Source organism: Chiloscyllium punctatum, chromosome 20 (genome assembly GCF_047496795.1).
Source record: "Chiloscyllium punctatum isolate Juve2018m chromosome 20, sChiPun1.3, whole genome shotgun sequence".
Taxonomy (NCBI): Eukaryota; Metazoa; Chordata; class Chondrichthyes; order Orectolobiformes; family Hemiscylliidae; genus Chiloscyllium; species Chiloscyllium punctatum.
In genome coordinates, this window is record NC_092758.1 from 42333218 (window position 1) to 42354569 (window position 21352).

Consider the following 21352-nt stretch of genomic DNA (forward strand, 5'->3'; position numbering starts at 1 on the left):
GGGGAGTAGAGACAACCCAGGTAATTATAGACCAGTGAGCCTTACTTCAGTTGATGGTAAAGTGTTGGAAAAGGTTATAAGAGATAGGATTTATAATCATCTAGAAAAGAATAATTAAATTAGGGATAGTCAGCACGGTTTTGTGAAGGGTAGGTCATGCCTCACAAACCTTATTGAGTTCTTTGAGAAGGTGACCAAACAGGTAGATGAGAGTAAACCGGTTGATGTGGTGTATATAGATTCCAGCAAGGCATTCAATAAGGTTCCCCATAGTAGGCTATTGTACAAAATGCGGAGGAATGGGATTGTGGGAGATATAGCAGTTTGTATCAGTAATTGGCTTGCTGAAAGACGACAGAAAGTGGTGGTTGATGGGAAATGTTCATTCTGGAGTCCAGTTACCAGTGGTGTACCGCAAGGGTCGGTGTTGGGTCCACTGCTGTTTGTCATTTTTATAAACGACCTGGATGAGGGTGTAGAAGGGTGGGTTAGTAAATTTGCAGACGACACTAAGGTCGGTGGAGTTGTGGAGAGTGACAAAGGATGGTATAGGTTACAGACAGACATAGATAAGCTGCAGAGCTGGGCTGAGAGGTGGCAAATGGAGTTTAATGCAGACAAGTGTGAGGTGATTCACTTTGGTCAGAGTAACCGGAACGCAAAGTACTGGGCTAATGATAAGATTCTTGGTAGTGTAGATGAGCAGAGAGATCTTGGTGTCCAGGTACACAGATCCTTGAAAGTTGCCACCCAAGTTGACAGGGTTGTTAAAAAGCATACAATGTTTTAACTATTATTAATAGAGGGATCGAGTTCTGGAACCATGAGGTTATGCTACAGCTGTACAAAACTCTGGTGCGGCCACACTTGGAGTATTGTGTACAGTTCTGGTCACTGCATTATGAGGAGGATGTGGAAGCTTTGGAAAGGGTGCAGAGGAGATTTACTAGGATGTTGCCTGGTATGGAGGGAAGGTCTTACGAGGAAAGGCTGAGGGACTTGAGGCTGTTTTCGTTAGAGAGAAGAAGGTTGAGAGGTGACTTAATAGAGACATATAAGATAATCAGAGGGTTAGATAGGGTGGACAGGGAGAGCATTTTTTCCAAGTATGGTGACGGCGAGCACGAGGGGGCATAGCTTTAAATTCAGGGGTGATAGATATAGGACAGAACTCAGAGGTAGTTTCTTTACTCATAGTAGTAAGGGTATGGAATGCTTGGCCTGCAATGGTAGTAGATTTGCCAACTTTAAGTACATTTAAGTCATCATTGGACAAGCATATGGACGTACGTGGAATAGTGTAGGTTAGATGGGCTTCAGATTGGTATGACGGGTCGGCGCAACATCGAGGGCCGAAGGGCCTCTACTGCGCCGTAATGTTCTATGTTCTAACATTTTTCCAATAGAAGGGAGGCTAGAATTGAACACAGTATTCTAAAAGTGGCCTAACCAATGTCTTGTAATGCTGCAACATGACCTCCCAACTCCAATATTCAATGCACAGACCAATAAAGGCAAGCATACCAAACGCCATCTTCACTATCCTAGTTACCTGCAACTCCACTTTCAAGGAACTATGAACCTACACTCAAAGGTCTCTTTGTTCAACAACACTTCCCAGGAACTTAACATTAAGTGTTTAAGTCCTGCCCTAATTTGCCTTTCCAAAATGCAGCCCTCCTCACATTTATCTAAATTAAACCCCATCTGTCACTCCACGGCCCACTGACCCATCTGATCAAGATCCCATTGTACTGTGAGGTAACCTTCGCTGCTGTCCACTATATCTGCGAATTTGGTGTCATCTGCAAACTTACTAACCATATCTCTGTTCACTCATTTCATTTATATAAATAACGAAAAGCAATGGACTCAGCACTGATCCTTGTGACACACCACTGGTCACAGGCCTCCAGTATGAAAAAAGAAACCCTCCACCACCACTCTGTCTTCTACCTTTGAACCAGTTCTGTATCCAAATGGCTAGTTCTCCCTGTATTCCAAGTGACCTAACCTTGCTAACTATTCTATGATGAGGAACCTTGTCGGATGCCTTACTAGTTCATATAGATTACATCCACTCCTCTGCCTTCATTAATCTTCTTCATTAATTCATCAAAAAATTCAATCAAGTTAGTCAGACACGATCTCCCACACACAAAGCTATGTTGACTATTCCTAATCAGTCCTTGCCTTTCCAAATCCATGTAAATCCTGTCCCTCGGGATTCCCTACAACATGCCCACCACTGACGTCAGGCTCACCAGTGTATAGTTCTTTGACTTTTCCTTACCACCTTTCTTAACTAGTAGTACCATGTTAGCCATCCTCCAGTCTTCTGGCACCTCACTTGTGGCTATCGGTGATACAAATGATTGAGATGTAGAAAATTGTGGGCATTGTCAGGGTAGACAAAGAACTTTTCCCCTTGGAGGAGGGAATCAATGACCAAAGAGTATAGATTTAATATAAGGGGCAGGAGGTTTACAGGGGGTGTGAAGATTTTATCTTTCATCTAGAAGGTGGTGGGAATCTGGAACTCAATGTACGGGTGGTAGCGGCAGAAACTCTCGTAACATTTAAGTATTTATATGTACACTTGTGATGCTAACAAGGCTATGGCTAAGTACTGTAAAATGGAATTAGAACAATTAGGTGTTTGTTCTTGACTGGCACAGACTCGATAGGTCAAAGATCCATTTCTGTGCTGTAAACCTCTATGACTTTGACACTACACACGCTGTTTCTGCTTCTCAGGGTGAGTAATCTATGGGCTACAGCTTCACCAGCTTATCAACCGATTTTAGTTATATCTAGTGCAGTTCCTGGCCTGCTAGATGGCAATGATAGAATGAGAAACAGGTCAGATCATAAAATTACGGATAGTATTTGAATACTATTATTGGTGGTCCACAACGCATCATAAATGCTCAGCTTTGAGTTTCTACATCCCTTCTGGATTTATCCTATTTAGTACAATAGAAAAAGGTGCAATCAGAATGAACAGGAACAATTTGCACAGGGTTGTGCAGTGGTTACCACTTAACAATACCAGGAAATAGATACAAATGAGAAAGGTAGATCAATGAGGGTGACGTCAAGTAGATTTTTTTCTGCCACAGGTCCTATCTGGCTGGGTGAAATCCTGCCCATTAAGAGAGAGTAATTCCAAGATGCACACACAAGTGATGGGCAAATGAACTTCACTCAAGCTCTAGGTTCTAAATCCTTTAAAATTAATTCACAATAATGAGCGCTTTTTCCTGACTTCTCAACTACTTGAAATAGTTGCTGCTCTTTACACAGTCCTATCCCCTCATAACTTAAAAAAATATTCTGCCACTTTATAATCTGAATTGTTCAAAGAAATCCACCTTTTCATGTTTTGCTTCATATTTTTATTTCTTTAGATCAGACCACACATCTCAGTGAATTTGCATGATCTTTCCTCAATGGAGTTTAATATTGCACCTGATTTCCTGTGTACAATATCTAAATTATTAATATTCAAAGTGAACTGAAGTGCACTAGAAGTGAACAATGCACAATAACCTATTACCAACCATTTAGAAAGCTTCCCTTAAGTTAAATTCTATATTCACCATTTTGATTTTTAATGCAATTTATCCTTTAGTTCCATTTTCATTAATGTTCGCTAATCTCCTTTGTGAATTTTTTTTTGAAAACCAAAGGGCATTAAGAATACAAGAGAAATATCGATAAAAATTCCAGCACCTTCAAGAAAATTAGGGAGGGGCAATAAAGATGGCTTTACCTACATCCAGGAACTAAATAAAAAGGAACACTTATTAAGAACTGAAAACCAAAAGCAACCACCAACCTGAAAGTAAGGGCTGTTCCTTAATAACACCATTCTTATTTCTCTCCTCCCAGTCCACTACTTCTTTATAGATCAGTTCTGAAAAAAATAAAAGGTTAATACTTGTAAATTGCAAACATATCCTAATATTTTCAAAACAAAATCTCATCACATTCACTGGATTATGAACAAACAAGGTGACACATAGATAACTGATAACAGTTTGAATAATTCAATAATGTGGATCTCATCTACATAAAATTGGTAGTTTGATCTGCAAAAACATTAATTTTGAAAGTTGCAACTAATTTAGGTATTCAAAAAAATGAAACAGTAAAATTAAACCAAGGATGAGAAACTTCTACAGAATATCTTGTGCAGAAACTTAATTCTCAACCTTTAGTTAAAGCTAAGATTTTAACAGATGTTAGGGGGATGGAAGAAGCAGGCATGCTTAAGGAAAGAGGGCGTCAGTGAATAGGTTGAAGATATGATCCAGTACTAACACCCATATTGCACTTTAGTGTTAGTGCATGGCTGGTGGTGGAAAGTATAGTCTACCAGGTATCTTTAGTAAGATAAGGTATCACTACCAGCGAACCACTGAGCTAGCAAAACTAGGATGTCAGTTGGCAATGGGACTGCAAGTCAACAGACATTCCAGAAAGAAACGTAGAAATAGACCATGGCTGTTAATTCAATGGCTCAGTCTGAAGACTGTTGAGTGAGTTAAAGTGGCTGAGCAAAGACTGGGAGAGTGGGACAGAACAGGACACCAACAATAGTTGTGATGAGCACCAGAATCTGAAAATGCCATGGCCCACAGAATAACAGTACATATATCCAAAGATAATTAAAGTGTTGCACAAAGAGTGGGAAGGCAGAGGAGTGGTGATGCATTGGAGGTAGGGAGGAAGGAATTAACAGAATTGGCATTAGCAGAGCAGTTGGAGGAGTAAAAAAAATGACATGCTACACTAAATGGTGAAGGGCTTGAATATGGTTAAGAGAGAAAGATTTAAGTGGGAGTAAAGGCTCAGAGTTCAGAGCCTTTGAAAATGCAGAATGCTGAAGAACATACATAAACCAGAATAAAAACCAAAACATGCGGCTACAGTGAAACAGAAAAGACATTGTAAAATTATATAATTACAAAGCAAGTTTTGAGAAGAGTTGTAGCTCAGGTTGAGGTTCTGGATGTAGGTTTGCTTGCTGAGCTGGAAGGTTCATTTCCAGACATTTGGTCACCCTACTAGGTAACATCTTCAGAGGGCCTCAGGTGAAGCACTGTACATGATTCCTGCTTTCTATTTATATGTTTGGGTTTCTTTGGGTTGGTGATGTCATTTGCTGTTCTTTTTCTCAGGTGGTGGTAGATGGGGTCTAACTCTATGTGTTTGTTGATAGAGTTCCGGTTGGAATGTCATGCTTCTAGGAATTCTCATGCTTGTCTGTGTTTGGATTGTCCTAAGGTGGATGTGTTGTCCTTTCTTATCTGTATGTAAGGATACAAGTAAGAGAGGGTCATGTCATTTTGTGGCTAGTTGGTGTTCATGTATCCTGGTGGCTAGTTTTCTGCCTGTTTGTCCAATGTTGTGTTTGTTACAGTCTTTGAATGGTATTGTGTAAATGACGTTAGTTTTGTTTGGTGTCTGTATAGGGTCTTTCAAGTTCATTAGCTGCTGTTTTAGTGTGCTGGTGGGTTTGTGAGCTACCATGATGCCAAGGGGTCTGAGTAGTCTGGCAGTCATTTCTGAGATGGCTGATGTAGCTAGGGTTTCTGGATCTGTTTTGCTGCTTGTTTGAGTTTGTTGCTGAGAAATTGGCGTACTGTGTTCTTTGGGTACCTATTCTTTTTGAATACCCAGTACAGATGATTTTCCTCTGTGCTGCATAGTTCCTCTGTGTTGCAGTATGTGTTGGCTCATTGAAATAATGTTCTGATGCAGCTTCGTTTGTAGATATTGGGATGATTGCTTCTGGAGTTCAATATTTGGTCCATATGCGTTGTTTTCCTGTAGACGCTGGTTTGAAGTTGCCCATTGGTTGTTCGCTCTGTGACATCAGGAATGGCTGTTTGTTGTTTTCCTCCTCTTAAGTGAATTTTATGCCAATAAGGGTATATTTACAAAGGACATTGAGATGACAATGCAAGAAACTACTTGTGAAGTTTAAAGTGCAGTAGTAGGTGAAAGTTACACATAAACAAGGTGGAGTCAATTTAAGAGGATTAACATTACCCTATTTAAACAGTTAAAGAGAAAGGGAATGGCTCTGGGATCAGAGTATTACTGCATTGCAACATTTCAGAGGCATTTAGATGGGTATATGAATAGGAAGGGTTTGGAGGGATATGGGCTGGGTGCTGGCAGGTGGGGCTAGATTGGGTTTAAATATCTGGTCAGAATGGACAGGTTGGACCGAAGGGTCTGTTTCCATGCTGAACATCTCTATGACTCTATATATTGCGCAACACTGTTCAGGCAAAACAGAGTTAGAGGAGTGGACAGTCAACCAACAGCCAGAGGAGTTTGGTCCATCAGAGGGCTGATGATGCACGTAGATAAAGCAGAACAGCAGAAAGGCCACAAGTCAGAGAATTTGAAACATCATTCTACAGGATTCAGTACAGGCGAGGAAGCTAACCTGAGCATAGCTGCAGGGATGAGAGGACTACACAAGATTAGGAAGAGCAGCAGGAACTTCAAGAACCAGAGATATGAAGGATCATGGAATCCAGAGGATTGACTGAAGTCAACAATCACAGGAAGAAAGCAGAAGGCAGCTGAGATCACTCAACAGAAAAAGGTGTAGAATGCAGAACAGAATCAGAATTAACAGGACAGATTAAAGCTAGTTAAGCATGAAATAAGAATGAAAAATGAAAAAACTAAAGTCATAGAATGATATAGCATACTGGAACAGAGGCAGAGGCAATCAGTCGAAACAAAATCAGAACTCAGAACCATAGGTCAGTGTCAATATTACAGCCTGTTAGCTGTGGACAATTAAGGTGTCGAGGCAAAGAAGGACCTTTGTCTGGGACTCACATTGGTATCAGGGAAAGTCAATAATTCACTGAAGCTACAATCCCAGAATTATTGCTTCAATTGAGCAGAATTATTGCAATGCATTCAAGCACTGTAGTACTGTGTACATGATAGGAGTCCAAATGTCTAAGAAATCCATCATGAGCAAGACCCACTTTTGGGCAGGTTACTTGAAGCACTAGAAGAGTCTTGTTTATGTGTGAGACAGAGAGAGACACAGAGGGAGAGGCGCAGACACAGAGGGAGAGAGCGGGGCAGAGAGAGCGGGGCAGAGAGAGCGGGGCAGAGAGAGCGGGGCAGAGAGAGCGGGGCAGAGAGAGCGGGGCAGAGAGAGCGGGGCAGAGAGAGCGGGGCAGAGAGAGCGGGGCAGAGAGAGCGGGGCAGAGAGAGCGGGGCAGAGAGAGCGGGGCAGAGAGAGCGAGGCAGAGAGAGCGAGGCAGAGAGAGCGAGGCAGAGAGAGCGAGGCAGAGAGAGCGAGGCAGAGAGAGCGAGAGCGAGAGAGCGAGAGCGAGAGAGAGCGCGAGGCAGAGAGAGAGCGCGAGGCAGAGAGAGAGCGCGAGGCAGAGAGAGAGCGCGAGGCAGAGAGAGAGCGCGAGGCAGAGAGAGAGCGCGAGGCAGAGAGAGAGCGCGAGGCAGAGAGAGAGCGCGAGGCAGAGAGAGAGAGAGCGAGGCAGAGAGAGAGAGAGCGAGGCAGAGAGAGAGAGAGCGAGGCAGAGAGAGAGAGAGCGAGGCAGAGAGAGAGAGAGCGAGGCAGAGAGAGAGAGAGCGAGGCAGAGAGAGAGAGAGAGAGAGCGCGCGAGGCAGAGCGAGGCAGAGAGAGCGAAGCGAGGCAGCGAGAGAGCGCGCGAGGCAGCGAGAGAGCGCGCGAGGCAGCGAGAGAGCGCGCGAGGCAGCGAGAGAGCGCGCGAGGCAGCGAGAGAGCGCGCGAGGCAGCGAGAGAGCGCGCGAGGCAGCGAGAGAGCGCGCGAGGCAGCGAGAGAGCGCGCGAGGCAGCGAGAGAGCGCGCGAGGCAGCGAGAGAGCGCGCGAGGCAGCGAGAGAGCGCGCGAGGCAGCGAGAGAGCGCGCGAGGCAGCGAGAGAGCGCGCGAGGCAGAGAGAGAGCGCGCGAGGCAGAGAGAGAGCGCGCGAGGCAGAGAGAGAGCGCGCGAGGCAGAGAGAGAGCGCGCGAGGCAGAGAGAGAGAGAGAGAGAGAGAGGCAGAGAGAGCGAGAGCGAGGCAGCGAGAGCGAGGCAGAGAGAGCGAGAGCGAGGCAGAGAGAGCGAGAGCGAGGCAGAGAGAGCGAGAGCGAGGCAGAGAGAGCGAGAGCGAGGCAGAGAGAGCGAGAGCGAGGCAGAGAGAGCGAGAGCGAGGCAGAGAGAGCGAGAGCGAGGCAGAGAGAGCGAGAGCGAGGCAGAGAGAGCGAGAGCGAGGCAGAGAGAGCGAGAGCGAGGCAGAGAGAGCGAGAGCGAGGCAGAGAGAGCGAGAGCGAGGCAGAGAGAGCGAGAGCGAGGCAGAGAGAGCGAGAGCGAGGCAGAGAGAGCGAGAGCGAGGCAGAGAGAGCGAGAGCGAGAGCGAGGCAGAGAGAGCGAGAGCGAGAGCGAGGCAGAGAGAGCGAGAGCGAGGCAGAGAGAGCGAGAGCGAGAGCGAGGCAGAGAGAGCGAGAGCGAGGCAGAGAGAGCGAGAGCGAGGCAGAGAGAGCGAGAGCGAGGCAGAGAGAGCGAGAGCGAGGCAGAGAGAGCGAGAGCGAGGCAGAGAGAGCGAGGCAGAGAGAGCGAGAGCGAGGCAGAGAGAGCGAGAGCGAGGCAGAGAGAGCGAGAGCGAGGCAGAGAGAGCGAGAGCGAGGCAGAGAGAGCGAGAGCGAGGCAGAGAGAGCGAGAGCGAGGCAGAGAGAGCGAGAGCGAGGCAGAGAGAGCGAGAGCGAGGCAGAGAGAGCGAGAGCGAGGCAGAGAGAGCGAGAGCGAGGCAGAGAGAGCGAGAGCGAGGCAGAGAGAGCGAGAGCGAGGCAGAGAGAGCGAGAGCGAGGCAGAGAGAGCGAGAGCGAGAGCGAGGCAGAGAGCGAGAGCGAGGCAGAGAGAGCGAGAGCGAGAGCGAGGCAGAGAGAGCGAGAGCGAGGCAGAGAGAGCGAGAGCGAGGCAGAGAGAGCGAGAGCGAGGCAGAGAGAGCGAGAGCGAGGCAGAGAGAGCGAGAGCGAGGCAGAGAGAGCGAGAGCGAGGCAGAGAGAGCGAGAGCGAGAGCGGCAGAGAGAGAGAGCGAGCGAGGCAGAGCGAGGCAGAGAGAGAGAGCGAGCGAGGCAGAGAGAGAGAGCGCGAGCGAGGCAGAGAGAGAGAGAGAGCGCGAGCGAGGCAGAGAGAGAGAGAGAGAGAGAGAGAGCGTGAGCGAGGCAGAGAGAGAGAGAGAGAGAGAGAGAGAGAGAGCGTGAGCGAGGCAGAGAGAGAGAGAGAGCGCGCGAGCGAGGCAGAGAGAGAGAGCGAGCGAGGCAGAGAGAGAGAGAGAGAGCGCGCGAGCGAGGCAGAGAGAGAGAGCGCGAGCGAGGCAGAGAGAGAGAGAGAGAGCGCGAGCGAGGCAGACCGAGCGAGCGAGGCAGACCGAGCGAGCGAGGCAGACCGAGCGACACATAGATACCACCATTACACGCGTGGGGACAGCTCCCACCTTGTACATGGCAGGTACTCATGTGACTCAGCCAACGTTGTTTTTCTTATACATTGCAGGCAAGGAAGCCCGGATGCATGGTACATTGGGGAAACTGAGCAGAGGCTATGACCATGGATGAGCGGGCACCGCACAACAATCAACAGACAGGAGGGTTCCCTCCCAGTTGGGGAACACTTCAGTGGTTCAGGACATTCATCCTCAGACCTTCGGGTGACCTCCAAGGACAGGCAACAGAGAAATGTGGCCGAGCAGAGGCTTATAGCTAAGTTTGGTACCCATAGGGAGGGCCTCAACCGGAACCTTGGGTTCATGTCACATTACAGGTGACCACCATTGCACTACACACACACACACACACACACACACACACAGGCACTCCTATACACACATACATCCTTACAGACACACACATTGCATTCACCACACTCACACTCACACTCACAACCCCAGACAGACACATACACACAAAGACCCACATGCACACATATATTTTGTGGGGTGAATTTGTACTTGCACACTTACATTGTATTTTGCTCAAAAACTGCATGCATTCATGTAGAACTCTGAGCTCAAAAACTGCATGAATTTATGCAAAACTCCGTTACCTCACTTTTTAAGATTAAAATCAATCTAAACATCATGGCATAGACAGAGAACACACGGGGCCAACACCTTCATCATATTGTCTAGCTATCACCATTGTTAATAGCTAACCCGAGAATGCAACTTTTTAAAAAAAGGTTTTGCGATTTACACATGAAAGAAGTGAAACTATCACTGTATTCTCACAGATGAAAGGCTTAACCAGAATCAGTTTGTCAATGTATAATTTCAGTTACATCACACTGTAAATTTTTGCTATAAATTCTGTTAGGATTGAGCCCTCCACTATCACCTGGTGAAGGAGCGTCGCTCTGAAAGCTAGTGTGCTTCCAATTAAACCTGTTGGACTATAACCTGGTGTTGTGTGATTTTTAACTTTGTACACCCCAGTCCAACACCAGCATCTCCAAATTATAAGGAGATAGTTTTGGGCCCAACAGGCAGAGTTATCAGCACCTTAAAAACATTTGTCTACTTTTTAAAAATGCTTTTATCACCTTTAGATTTATGATAAAGCAGTGATTTAAGTGTTTTTAGCAGCGTTTTAACTTAATGAAGCAGTATAATATTTAATTAATATTTACTTAAATTGGACAACTATGTTTCCTTTGTAAAACACAAAAAATATGACAGTCTGTGTGTTCCACTGAAATGAATTATTAGTCTTTTAGTTAATCTTTAAGCATTGCCTTGTGAATACTTACCTTTCCATTCCTCTATACTGTGTTCTCGCTCCTCCAATTGCTTATCGTAAATCTGTGGAGGGGGCTATTGCACAAACAAAAAGCTTAGAATCAAGATGCATGAAACAAAGTTCACAAACCTTTCTACAGAACAATAACACTATGTGCTAAATACAGAGCTTATACCTAGATAAGTGCTTACTTGTATTAATAGCTCAATAATAGTATTTCTGGTTAAATTGTCTGGACTTGACCTATAGCACCAAAAGCAATCCCAAATTATACAATGCAGTGAAAACGTACTTAAACATCAATGTGTTCAGAGATATTATTGCATACCTCTGGAGTAGGTCAGACTTGAACCTGCGTCTCCTGGCTCAGTGGTAGCAACACTACCAATGTGCTATAAGAGCCCACCAGGCAGGAGTGTTTCGATTACTATTTGCAACTCTTCTGATCAAATTAAGAACAGTAAGCAATTCGTTCATTCTTTTTATACTGGCTTTCTAATATACTTAAGTCTTACACAGAACAATCTCTAGTAAGTGTTCTAGTAATATTTTTCCCTTACATTTTCCAAATGATGCACCATTATTTTGTAAATCCATTTGATATCATGAGCAATAAGAGATCTACTAATATTACAAAAGAATACTGGTTTCAAAGAATCAGGACAAAATATATTAATACTTTTTAACTGAATCAACAACTACATTGCATGGAATTAGCACTTTGTAACATATGTGACCATATTTTTGTTTAACCCTACCATATTATCGTACTTCTCCTAAACCCTTTCAGGAAAATGTTCCTTTAACTGGACCTCCTCAATCTGAAATGTACAGAATGCTAAGATATTCCTGGCGTTAGCCTTAACTCAGTGGAAGCATTCATGCCCTTGAGGCAGAATTTTAGGATTTACACCCATTTCCAAAGACTTGAGTATATAGTTATAGATAATGCTAACGACAATGCTACATCTTATCCATGGATAAGATGTTAAAAATGAGATCCCAGCTAGGCAAGAGAGCATCACATGGCACTACTTTGAAGAGCAGGCATATGCTCCAGTGTCTTGGTCAATATTTATCCCTCAAACATCATCACACACAAATAATGTCATCATTTCCTCCTCACTGCAGGACTTCGCTCAGAGTTTCGCTATATCACAATAGTGTCAATACTTCAAAACGTACATAATTCAGTGTAAGGCACTTTGAGTTAAGCAAATTATAAATACAGCTTTTTTTTGCCTTGATTATGCTTCAGTAGTTATAGTGGAAATCATTCAACACTAGAAACTGATTGACAAAAAAACAACAAACCCCAAAATTTTGCACTAATATGAAACTGATGTTTATTGCAGAAAGTGCCTTAACCTTTATATATTTTCATCAATTAATGATTCAATCACATTCAACAAAGGATCTCCTAGTACAACACAAAAGAAAAAGTAGTCTGGAATATACAGAAGAATGTTTCAAGACTTAATAGATAAAACACATCCCTGATATCTTGCTTTCCAATAACTTGTTTGCCTGAACATTATTTTAGAAAACAGATTAAATTATCAGATACAATTGTCTCACGATTGTCAGATTCAGATTAATCCACCAGTAGTTACTTTGCAGACCATTAAAAACATCAAACCTCGGTTTCTTTTTAATACTTGTAGTCTAAGTTTTATATCACAACTGCCGTGCAAGCGTAATTCAGAAGGAACAAAACAAAAATATTTTGTTCATATATCCATATGATTCTTCTGTTTTGAACACTTAGAGCAGCTAGCCATCTTAATCTCAGCAGGACATGGCTGCTCAGAAAGATGTATACTTAAATGGAGGCTCCACTAGTCTTGCTTCTTTCTAAGTTGGGATGTTGACATTCATATTTGCTGTCAGCTAAAATTAACAACAGCGTTGTAATGGACGTGCCTGCCAATTTGCTAAGAATCCCCTTGGCGGTACTTTGATTGAAGATTTGTTCCAAGCCATTCAAGATGGATCTATACTTTGCAAACATAAAATATTGTGTATGGATTAAAATCCAAAACATTTAAATCTCTCTAATGAAGTATTACAGAAATGAATAATATTGGATTTTAGGTACAGCATTCAAGATTTATGCAGTAAGACTTCAGTTGTAACAATAAAGTATTGTGATCAACACCAGAATTATTTCCAGTATTAATTTGTCTTTTGCAGTTAAAAGCTATGCAACTAGTATTATGCAATTTAATTTTAACAAGGTTTATGAATTTTGTTTTCTACTTACCATGAAACAAAACTTTTGTTTTGATCATATCTTGCCACTTATATCTTGTTCTTGATCATGGTTATTTTCTTCATCCAAAAGATGCGCAGTTAAGGCCCAATTTAGCACAGCAAACAAAGGTCGGGATTTGTTACAAATCAATCAGCATACTGTTATGACATGGAGGCGAACCTTTTCTGGTAATTAAACCAAACACCCAGAAAAATCTGCCTTGCTTCATAATCTGTCACAATGAGTGACAAAACTCTCAAACTCTACTATTTAAAGAAAATAGCTTTTTTTTATACTCAAAGTGAACATTAAACAACTGTGCACAACTCTAAGCCCCCCTTTCTCTTAACTGCTTACTATCTGCTTCCAACTCTATAACAATATGTTGTTCCAATAAGGCACTTATTTAAATTACATCAACTTAATTTCAAAATCATACAGTTGCTATCTTCTCCTAAGTCTTCACTCTTCCGGCTGATTTCCCTGCGAGCATGTTTCACATGAAAAAGGTGCAGTTGATACAGAGTGTTTTCTCATTTCTTTGAGAACAAGATGTTAGATGGGCAATTAGCTCGCCATGGGTTTTTCTCCCTGACCAATTTTCAAAATGTCTGCATTTTATAACCCCACAAACATCGGATCATCTCATCGGTTCAGTGTTGGCTAAACAATAAATTCAAACTCGACTGGGTTTTGGTATCCTGGGGCATAATTTAAACTGATTGGTTAAAATTAAATTGTTGTCAAAACATCAACCAAAACTCAGGTCTCCATTTCACAATCAAACATTACATATTTTCAATTTTCCAGTACACTCTGGGACTGCCATCAAGTCTTATACATTAGTGCTTGTAATCTCCCAGTTCAGAACAGCATTCTCTCTCTTCAAGGTACAGTACATACCTTCAACTTCATAACACATACATCAAGCACACATGGAAACCTATTACAATTTTCCCAGAAAAGCTACAACAAGATTTTTTGATTGCCTAACTCTCCCTAAGTAGACACATTTAAAACCAAAACCCAAGGTAAAGGTTGTTAAAAAAAATCAATGATTAAAAGTCTGCAAGTGCAGAAGGATACCACTGAAGTTTAAATGCTAATACTACATATGCTATTCAGATCAGAAATTCCATCTACTTTTTCCATTCAGGATAACAATCACAAGCTGGCCATTTCGATCTTCACCAGAATAGTAAATTCTGTGACATATGTCCTAAAATGAACACACACACTGTTATCCTGGATTTATAAACATTTTAAATTCTCTGCAATTTAATTAAAGTAGCCATGGGGAAAATACTCGTGCTTGTGCAGTCAGACCCGAAACTTCTTCCCCCACTCCAACTTTATAATGAACATCTGGCAGTGTTGTGGAAGAATCTGTGCAGAACAGTTCATAACATGCATGTTACCTTGATGTTTTAGGCATCTAAGGCTTATTAGTCACCTATTATTTAATTCATGCCCTCAATGTCAACTCGGCTCAGCATGTGCCCTGGTGTATTGAGAAATTTGGGCGTTTTTAATGCCACATTCATAGCTTATATATGCAGTTTGAATTGACAGTACTGAGGAAGTGACACAGAGCACCTTAGCAATCTTGTATCAATTTTTGTTTTTCTATTTATAACATGTGGGCTTTGCTGGCTTGGCCAGTGTCCACTCTCGACTGCCAGAGAAGGCGCAACTGCTGTAGCCCACATATATAATGCTGATGGGAGAGGAACGCGAAGGTCTTGACCCAGCGATTCTAAGTTAGGATGGCAACTGGCATGGACAGGATCCTGCAGGTAGCTGCATTCCCATGGATCTGATGTCCTTGTCCTTCTGGATATTAGTGGCCATGGGTTTGGAAGGTGCTTCTTAAAAAAAGTCTTTAAGAATTTGTGCAGTGCATCTCATAGATGGCACATATGCTGCTGTAGAACACCAGTGGCAAAGAAACTAAATGTTTGTGGATATGGAGCAAATGAAGTTCGGTGCTTTATCCTGGATGGTGCAAAGCTCGAGTGCTGTTGAAGCTATGCTTGTCATGACACATAGAGAATATTCTATCACACTCCTGGAATTGCACCTTGTAGATAGTGGACAGACTGAATCAATTGCCACAAGATTCCTAACCTTTGATCTCTTGTAGCCACAGTATTTATATGGTTATTCCAATGCAGTTTCGGGTCAATGATTACCCCCAGGATGTTGACGGTGGGTGGGTGGGGGGGGTTGGATGGGGAGTTGGTTTGTGGGTGGTGTTCAGGCTACAGTCATTGCTTGGCATTTGGTAAAAATTTTACTTGTCATTTAACAGCCCAAGCCACATACTGTTGAGCTCTTGCTGCATAGGGACATAGTTTGCTGCAGTACTTAAGAAGTCCCCAATGGTGCTGAACGTTTGTAATCATCAGCAAACATCCCCACTTCAAATGGGAGGAAAGATCATTGATGAAGCAGCTGAACACTACACAGAGAAACTTCTGTGGAGATGTCATGTAGCTGAGATAACTGGCCTCCAACAACCACGACCTTCTTCCTTGTCTCAGGTATGACTCCAACCAGCAAAGCGTTTTCACCCTTCACCTATTCCCACTGACACCAGTTTTGCCCAGGCCTCTTGATGCCATTCTGTCAAGTGCAGCCTTGATGTCACTTTCAATTCTCAGGAGTTGAGCTCTTTCATCCAAGTTTGAATTGAGGCTGTGAGGAGGTGAGGAATCAAAACTGAGTGCCAGTGGGCAGGTTGTTACTCAACAAATAGTGTTTGATAATACTATTGATGATCAATTCCAATACTTTCCTGATGACTGGAATTGTACTAATGGGGTGGTAATTGGCTGGATTAGATCGATCTTGCTTTTTACGTACAGAGCAGACCTGAGAAATTTTCAACATTGCCAGGGAAACGTTTGGAGCACAAGTTTTCAGAACTATTGCCGGACTTCTGTCAGGGCCCATAGTCTTTGCTATATCAAATCACTTCCTCACATCATGAAGAGAGAACTGCATTGGCTGACGACTGGCATCAGTGATGCAGCGGACTTCTTGAGGAGGCAGAGATGAATCACCCACCAACACTGCTAGTTGAAGGTGAGCACAGATGCTTCAGTATCATTTTTGGCATTAAGTTGCTGGGCTTCCCCACTGAGGATTTGTTGAGCTCCCTCATCTAATGAGTTGTTTAATTGTCCATAATCGTTCACAATTGGATGTGACATGATAGCAGAGCTTAGATCTGGCTTGTTGGTTGTGAAATTGCATAGCCTGGATTATCACTTGTTTACATACGTTGTTTGGCACACAGTCCTATATTGTAACTTCACTAGATCGACACCTCATTTTTAGCATGGTGCTACTTTTCAATGCCCTCTTGCACTCTTTATTGAGGCAAGATTGATCCCCTAGTTTAGGGGAGCATGCGGGCTGTGAGTTGCAGATTATGTCGGAATACCATTTTGCTACTGCCAATATCACACTGTCTCACTGAATGTCATGTCCAGAGTTGCTATATTTGTCATAACTGTAATCCAATTAGCACGGTGATAGTGCCACACAATACACTGGAGGATATACTCTCCATCAAAATGGGACTTCATCTCCACAATGATTGCAGAGTGGTCACTTCTACTGATACCCTCACAGGCAGATGCATCTGCAGCAGGCATACTGGTGAAGATAAAGTCAGTATGGTTTCCCATCTTGTTAGTTCCTTCACCACCTGCTGCAAACTTAGTCTAGCAACTATGTTTTTTAGGACTTGACCAACTCACACAGTAGCAGTTAACCAAAATTACTCTAGCCATTGAAATCCCCCGTGCACAGTACATTCTGCTTCTTTATCATCATCAACCAAGGATTGAGCATTTCTAATAACCTGCAGGTTTCTTTTTCAAAACTCTTCATGGAGCCTGGAGGTCTGGAGACAACGCTGAGATCTCCCAGGGCAACTCCCTCCTGAGTGCATACTATTGAGCCACCACATCTGCTGAAAGATGATAATGACTTGTCTAGGACATCGACACAAACTCTGAATCATATCTTATGGGCCACGTCAGGCTGTTGACTGATTAGTCAGTGAGCCAAATCTCCAAATTTTGGCACTAAAGGAGATTGCAGGTTTAACAAGTCTCAATATACGGTTACCATTTCTTGTGCCTAGGTCAGTGTCAGGAGGTATGTCTGGTTTAATTCCTTTTTTGAGACTTCATTGTAGTTTGATAGTGTTGTGTTGATTTTAGCTCACTTCACAAGGCAGTTAAGAATTGAATACATTGCAAGAGGTCTGGAGTCACATGTAGGAATAACTAGGCAAGGACAGCAGATTCTTTTTGGCAAACCAGACGGATTTTCTTCTTTATTCAAATGACAATCAATAGTGGTTTCATGACCATCACTAGACTTCTAGTTTCAGGCATTTTAAATTCAAATTCCACCCCCTCTGCCAAGAAGGTATTTGAATTCTGGTTCCCAGATCTCCTAAATTACTCACAAAAATGCTACGACACCACAGCCTCACTCTCAGCTTGTTCAGATGGGTACAAAAATGTTGCTTTAAAACAAACATACGAAACTTTGACTAAAATCTATACTTCAAGCAACACCACAGCGACAGATGAAATGGTGACTCTTGCTTAAGAAGCAACACCATGGACAAATTTGATGTTGTATTTGACTACAAAACGGGAACTGAACTTAAGACAACTGACTTACCCTTTGAAATTTCTTCCACATGACTAAGTACACAAATATCACTGCTACATGATCTACATGCAAACAGAGATGCTAAGAAGTATTGTAAGAGAATTAAGAAAAAAAGACTACTTGCAAAGAACCAATCCCACATCGCTAATTAGAAATTCATGCCTCACTGCAGCAATGCTCTCACCTCAGAGTCAGAAGGTTGAGGGCTCAATCAAGATGTATGCACACAATTTAGACTGGCACTCCAGAAGAGTGTCAGAGGTACAATTTTTTGGACAAAAGATTCCATGGCACTATTGAAGAAACAGTGGAATTCTCTCCAGAGCCCACATTCCTCAGAATATCTAAAACCAAAATTTATTCTGTTGGTCTTAGTAGAAGATTGCAAAATGCAAATTGGTTTATCTCATTTCCTACATCACAAGTGTTGACTACATTTAAAATGCACTTTACAGGTTGCAAAATGTTATAAGCCATCCTAGAGTAATCTCTAACCCTATTCATGTTTACCAAAACAGGAGCATATGCATATTACAACAAAGCAAATTTTTCCAAAAGTCTGCAATAGACACCAAGGCAGCTTCCCATGATGATGCAAACAACAACATTAAATAAGTCAGTTAACTTTGGACATTGTCAAAATTTGTTTTGATCGGCACGGTCAGTAATATTCTGACATTCACTGCCAGATTCAAAGGGAGTAGACTACCATCTCCTCTAGCTCCCTACTTCATGAAGACTACACGGTACCTAGTTACATAAATACAGCAATACATAAACAAGCCTAAATCTGACAACATGTTCTAGTATAATATGCTCCATGCATTCTTTGTTAGAAAAATGTCCAGCCTATTCTTTCATGAATGCACTACAGGAGTAAATACCACAGACTGAAATAAACATTTGAGAGCCCTAGAGTTTTGACTTTTCTCTATATGGTAGAAACCATAATTGGTATCTGAAATATCAAGTAAGTAGCTGCCTGAACAAGAATTTTATCCCCTGGTATCTCTCTCACACACAAAAACCATTTCCAACAGATCTTTGGTACTCTACTAGTCTGCTACCTGTTCCCTGCCCATAGAACAGTTTGAAATTGACTTGAATATTAAACACACCTGGAAACTTAAAGAAGCAGCTGAGAATTGGTTTTCTCAGTGAACTGGTATATTAAGAACTTCTAACTTTCAATGGTCCATGTGGATTGTTTGCTTACAATAGTCTTTTTGGTGTTAAGAATAATTAAACATCATGCCTTTCTAGGTCCTGAACACAGTCTTACAGGCATTTAAAAAAAACTAGATTAGTCACATGCTGCCACTCGCCAAGAATCACAGCATAAAATTGGATGGTGAATGCAATTCGTATATTTCACTTTGACTTCCTAATAAGCCATTTTAAAAAGATTTTCTAGACCATGCACTTGAATCTTTGCATTTCAAAGACGTCACAAGTACTTTCACATGTTAACAGCATTCTCTCAACAGCAAACCTTCCTGAGCTGGCAGGCTTCAATTTTCTTTTTGAAAACAATGATTAGTTACAGGCCAAACAAATATTTGGACACACTAAGTTCATCAAAGCAGTCACCATCTACAGTCAAACAGACTTGTTCCCAAGCTTCACATTCAACATGTGACTTTTGCAGTCTTTCAAGAACAATCTTTCCCATTCAACCTTCAGTTTGTCAGGACTTTGTAACACTGTTGTACTTTCCATTGGTGGATCTCATTGATGGAACAGCATTGAAAATGCTAAAATTTAATGACCTAAAAACATTTAGCAATGCACAATGTGTCCTCACTAAAGGCATTTGTATTGACAGGTTATACAACACTATGCACCTATTATCAAAAATCTATATTGACCTTTTTGACATATAATTTACTTTATTGTTGCAAAGTTTGTGAAGGATTGTAGCTCAGGTTGAGGTTTCGGGTGTAGGTTTGCTTGCTGAGCTGTAGGTTTGATATCCAGACGTTTCATTACCTGGCTAGGTAACATCAGTGGCGACCTCCAAGTGAAGTGAAGCTATTGTCTCCTGCTTTCTATTTATATCTTTCTCCTGGATGGGGTTCCTGGGGTTTGTGGTGATGTCATTTCCTGTTCGCTTTCTGAGGGGTTGATAGATGGTATCTAGATCTGTGTGTTTGTTTATGGCGTTGTGGTTGGAGTGCCAGGCCTCCAGGAATTCTCTGGCATGTCTTTGCTTAGCCGGTCCCAGGATAGATGTGTTGTCCCAGTCAAAATGGTGGGTTTTTTTCATCCGTGTGTAGGGCTACGAGGGAGAGAAGGTAGTATCTTTTTGTGGCTAGCTGGTGTTCGTGTATCCTGGTGGCTAACTTTTTTCCTGTTTGTCCTACGTAGTGTTTGTGGCAGTCCTTGCATGGAATTTTGAAGATGACATTGGTTTTGTCCATGGGTTGTACTGGGTCTTTTAAATACATGTGGGACAACACATCTATCCTGGGACAGGCTAAGCAAAGACATGCCAGAGAATTCCTTGAGGCCTGGCACTCCAACCACAACGCCATAAACAAACACACAGATCTAGATGCCATCTATCAACCCCTCAGAAAACGAACAGGAAATGACATCACCACAAACTCCAGGAACCCCATCCAGGAGAAAGATATAAATAGAAAGCAGGAGACAATAGCTTCGCTTCACTTGGAGGTCGCCACTGATGATGTTACCTAGCCAGGTAATGAAACGTCTGGATATCATACTTTATTGTATATATTACAATCAAATCAGAAACTAATGTATCAATTACGTTTATTAAAATAAATCTTTAGACATCAGATTTAGCTATTTCCCAAATTACGATTCAAACTTCCAGCCATTTTTCCATTTCCAAATAGGCAGCAACATCATTTATCCTAAGAAGATTTCCTACCTTCTAAGAAACACAACTTTCATTTTGGAATTATATCAAAAACATTTCCTTTTGAAAAAGTCTGGAGGAAAGTGGACAGGATGAAGTAATGCCACTTATAAGCCAATAAGATAAATAGCTCAGATTCATTTCACTACAGTGTGAACTCATTAGTTTCAGATTAGTTGGCATTGGATACTAAAATGCCCTTTGGTTCTGGGAGAAATCCATCCTGCTGAAAAGGGATAGGGTTGCATCCCCAAAGGGGATTGAAATAAAATCACAGTATGTTCAGACAAAGTCATCATTGCTTCATAAATGGGAAATATGTTTTGATATATTTATTTGGATGATTTTTCCATTGAGTAGATAATGGAGAGCCAGTACATTTCCAAAAGAAATCTGGATGATGTCACACAGGAGGTTAATAGACAAGATTGCTTCTGGAGTTGACAGCAACATATTAGCAGAGGTCAACAGTTTAGTTAAAAGGCAGACAGCAGAGTAAATATTAATATGGCATTCTCAAACAGCCAGGCTATTTCTAGACGTGTGCCACAAGGATCAGTGCTGAGGCTTCAACTAATTAGCATCTATAATATTGACTTAGATAAAGTGATTGAAGATTACAGATGATACAAAACTGTTCAGAAATGCAAGTTCCAACAAAGATCATAACTGCAAAGAGATATAAACAGGGTGAGTGAGTGGACAAAAAGTT

General features: G+C 42.3%; 1 protein-coding gene across 6 annotated transcripts in view; it reads right to left on the reverse strand.

Moving 5' to 3' along the window:
- LOC140492082 (mitogen-activated protein kinase 9) overlaps positions 1–21352 on the reverse strand; it is a 117499-nt gene that overhangs the window by 12598 nt on the left and 83549 nt on the right. For all 6 annotated transcript variants that reach the window (XM_072590781.1, XM_072590778.1, XM_072590783.1 and 3 more), the window contains 2 exons: positions 10812–10875; positions 3842–3919 (listed from right to left, as the gene is read on the reverse strand). In XM_072590781.1, coding sequence (XP_072446882.1) covers positions 3842–3919; positions 10812–10875 — 142 coding nt within the window. The remainder of the gene's footprint in view (positions 1–3841; positions 3920–10811; positions 10876–21352) is intronic.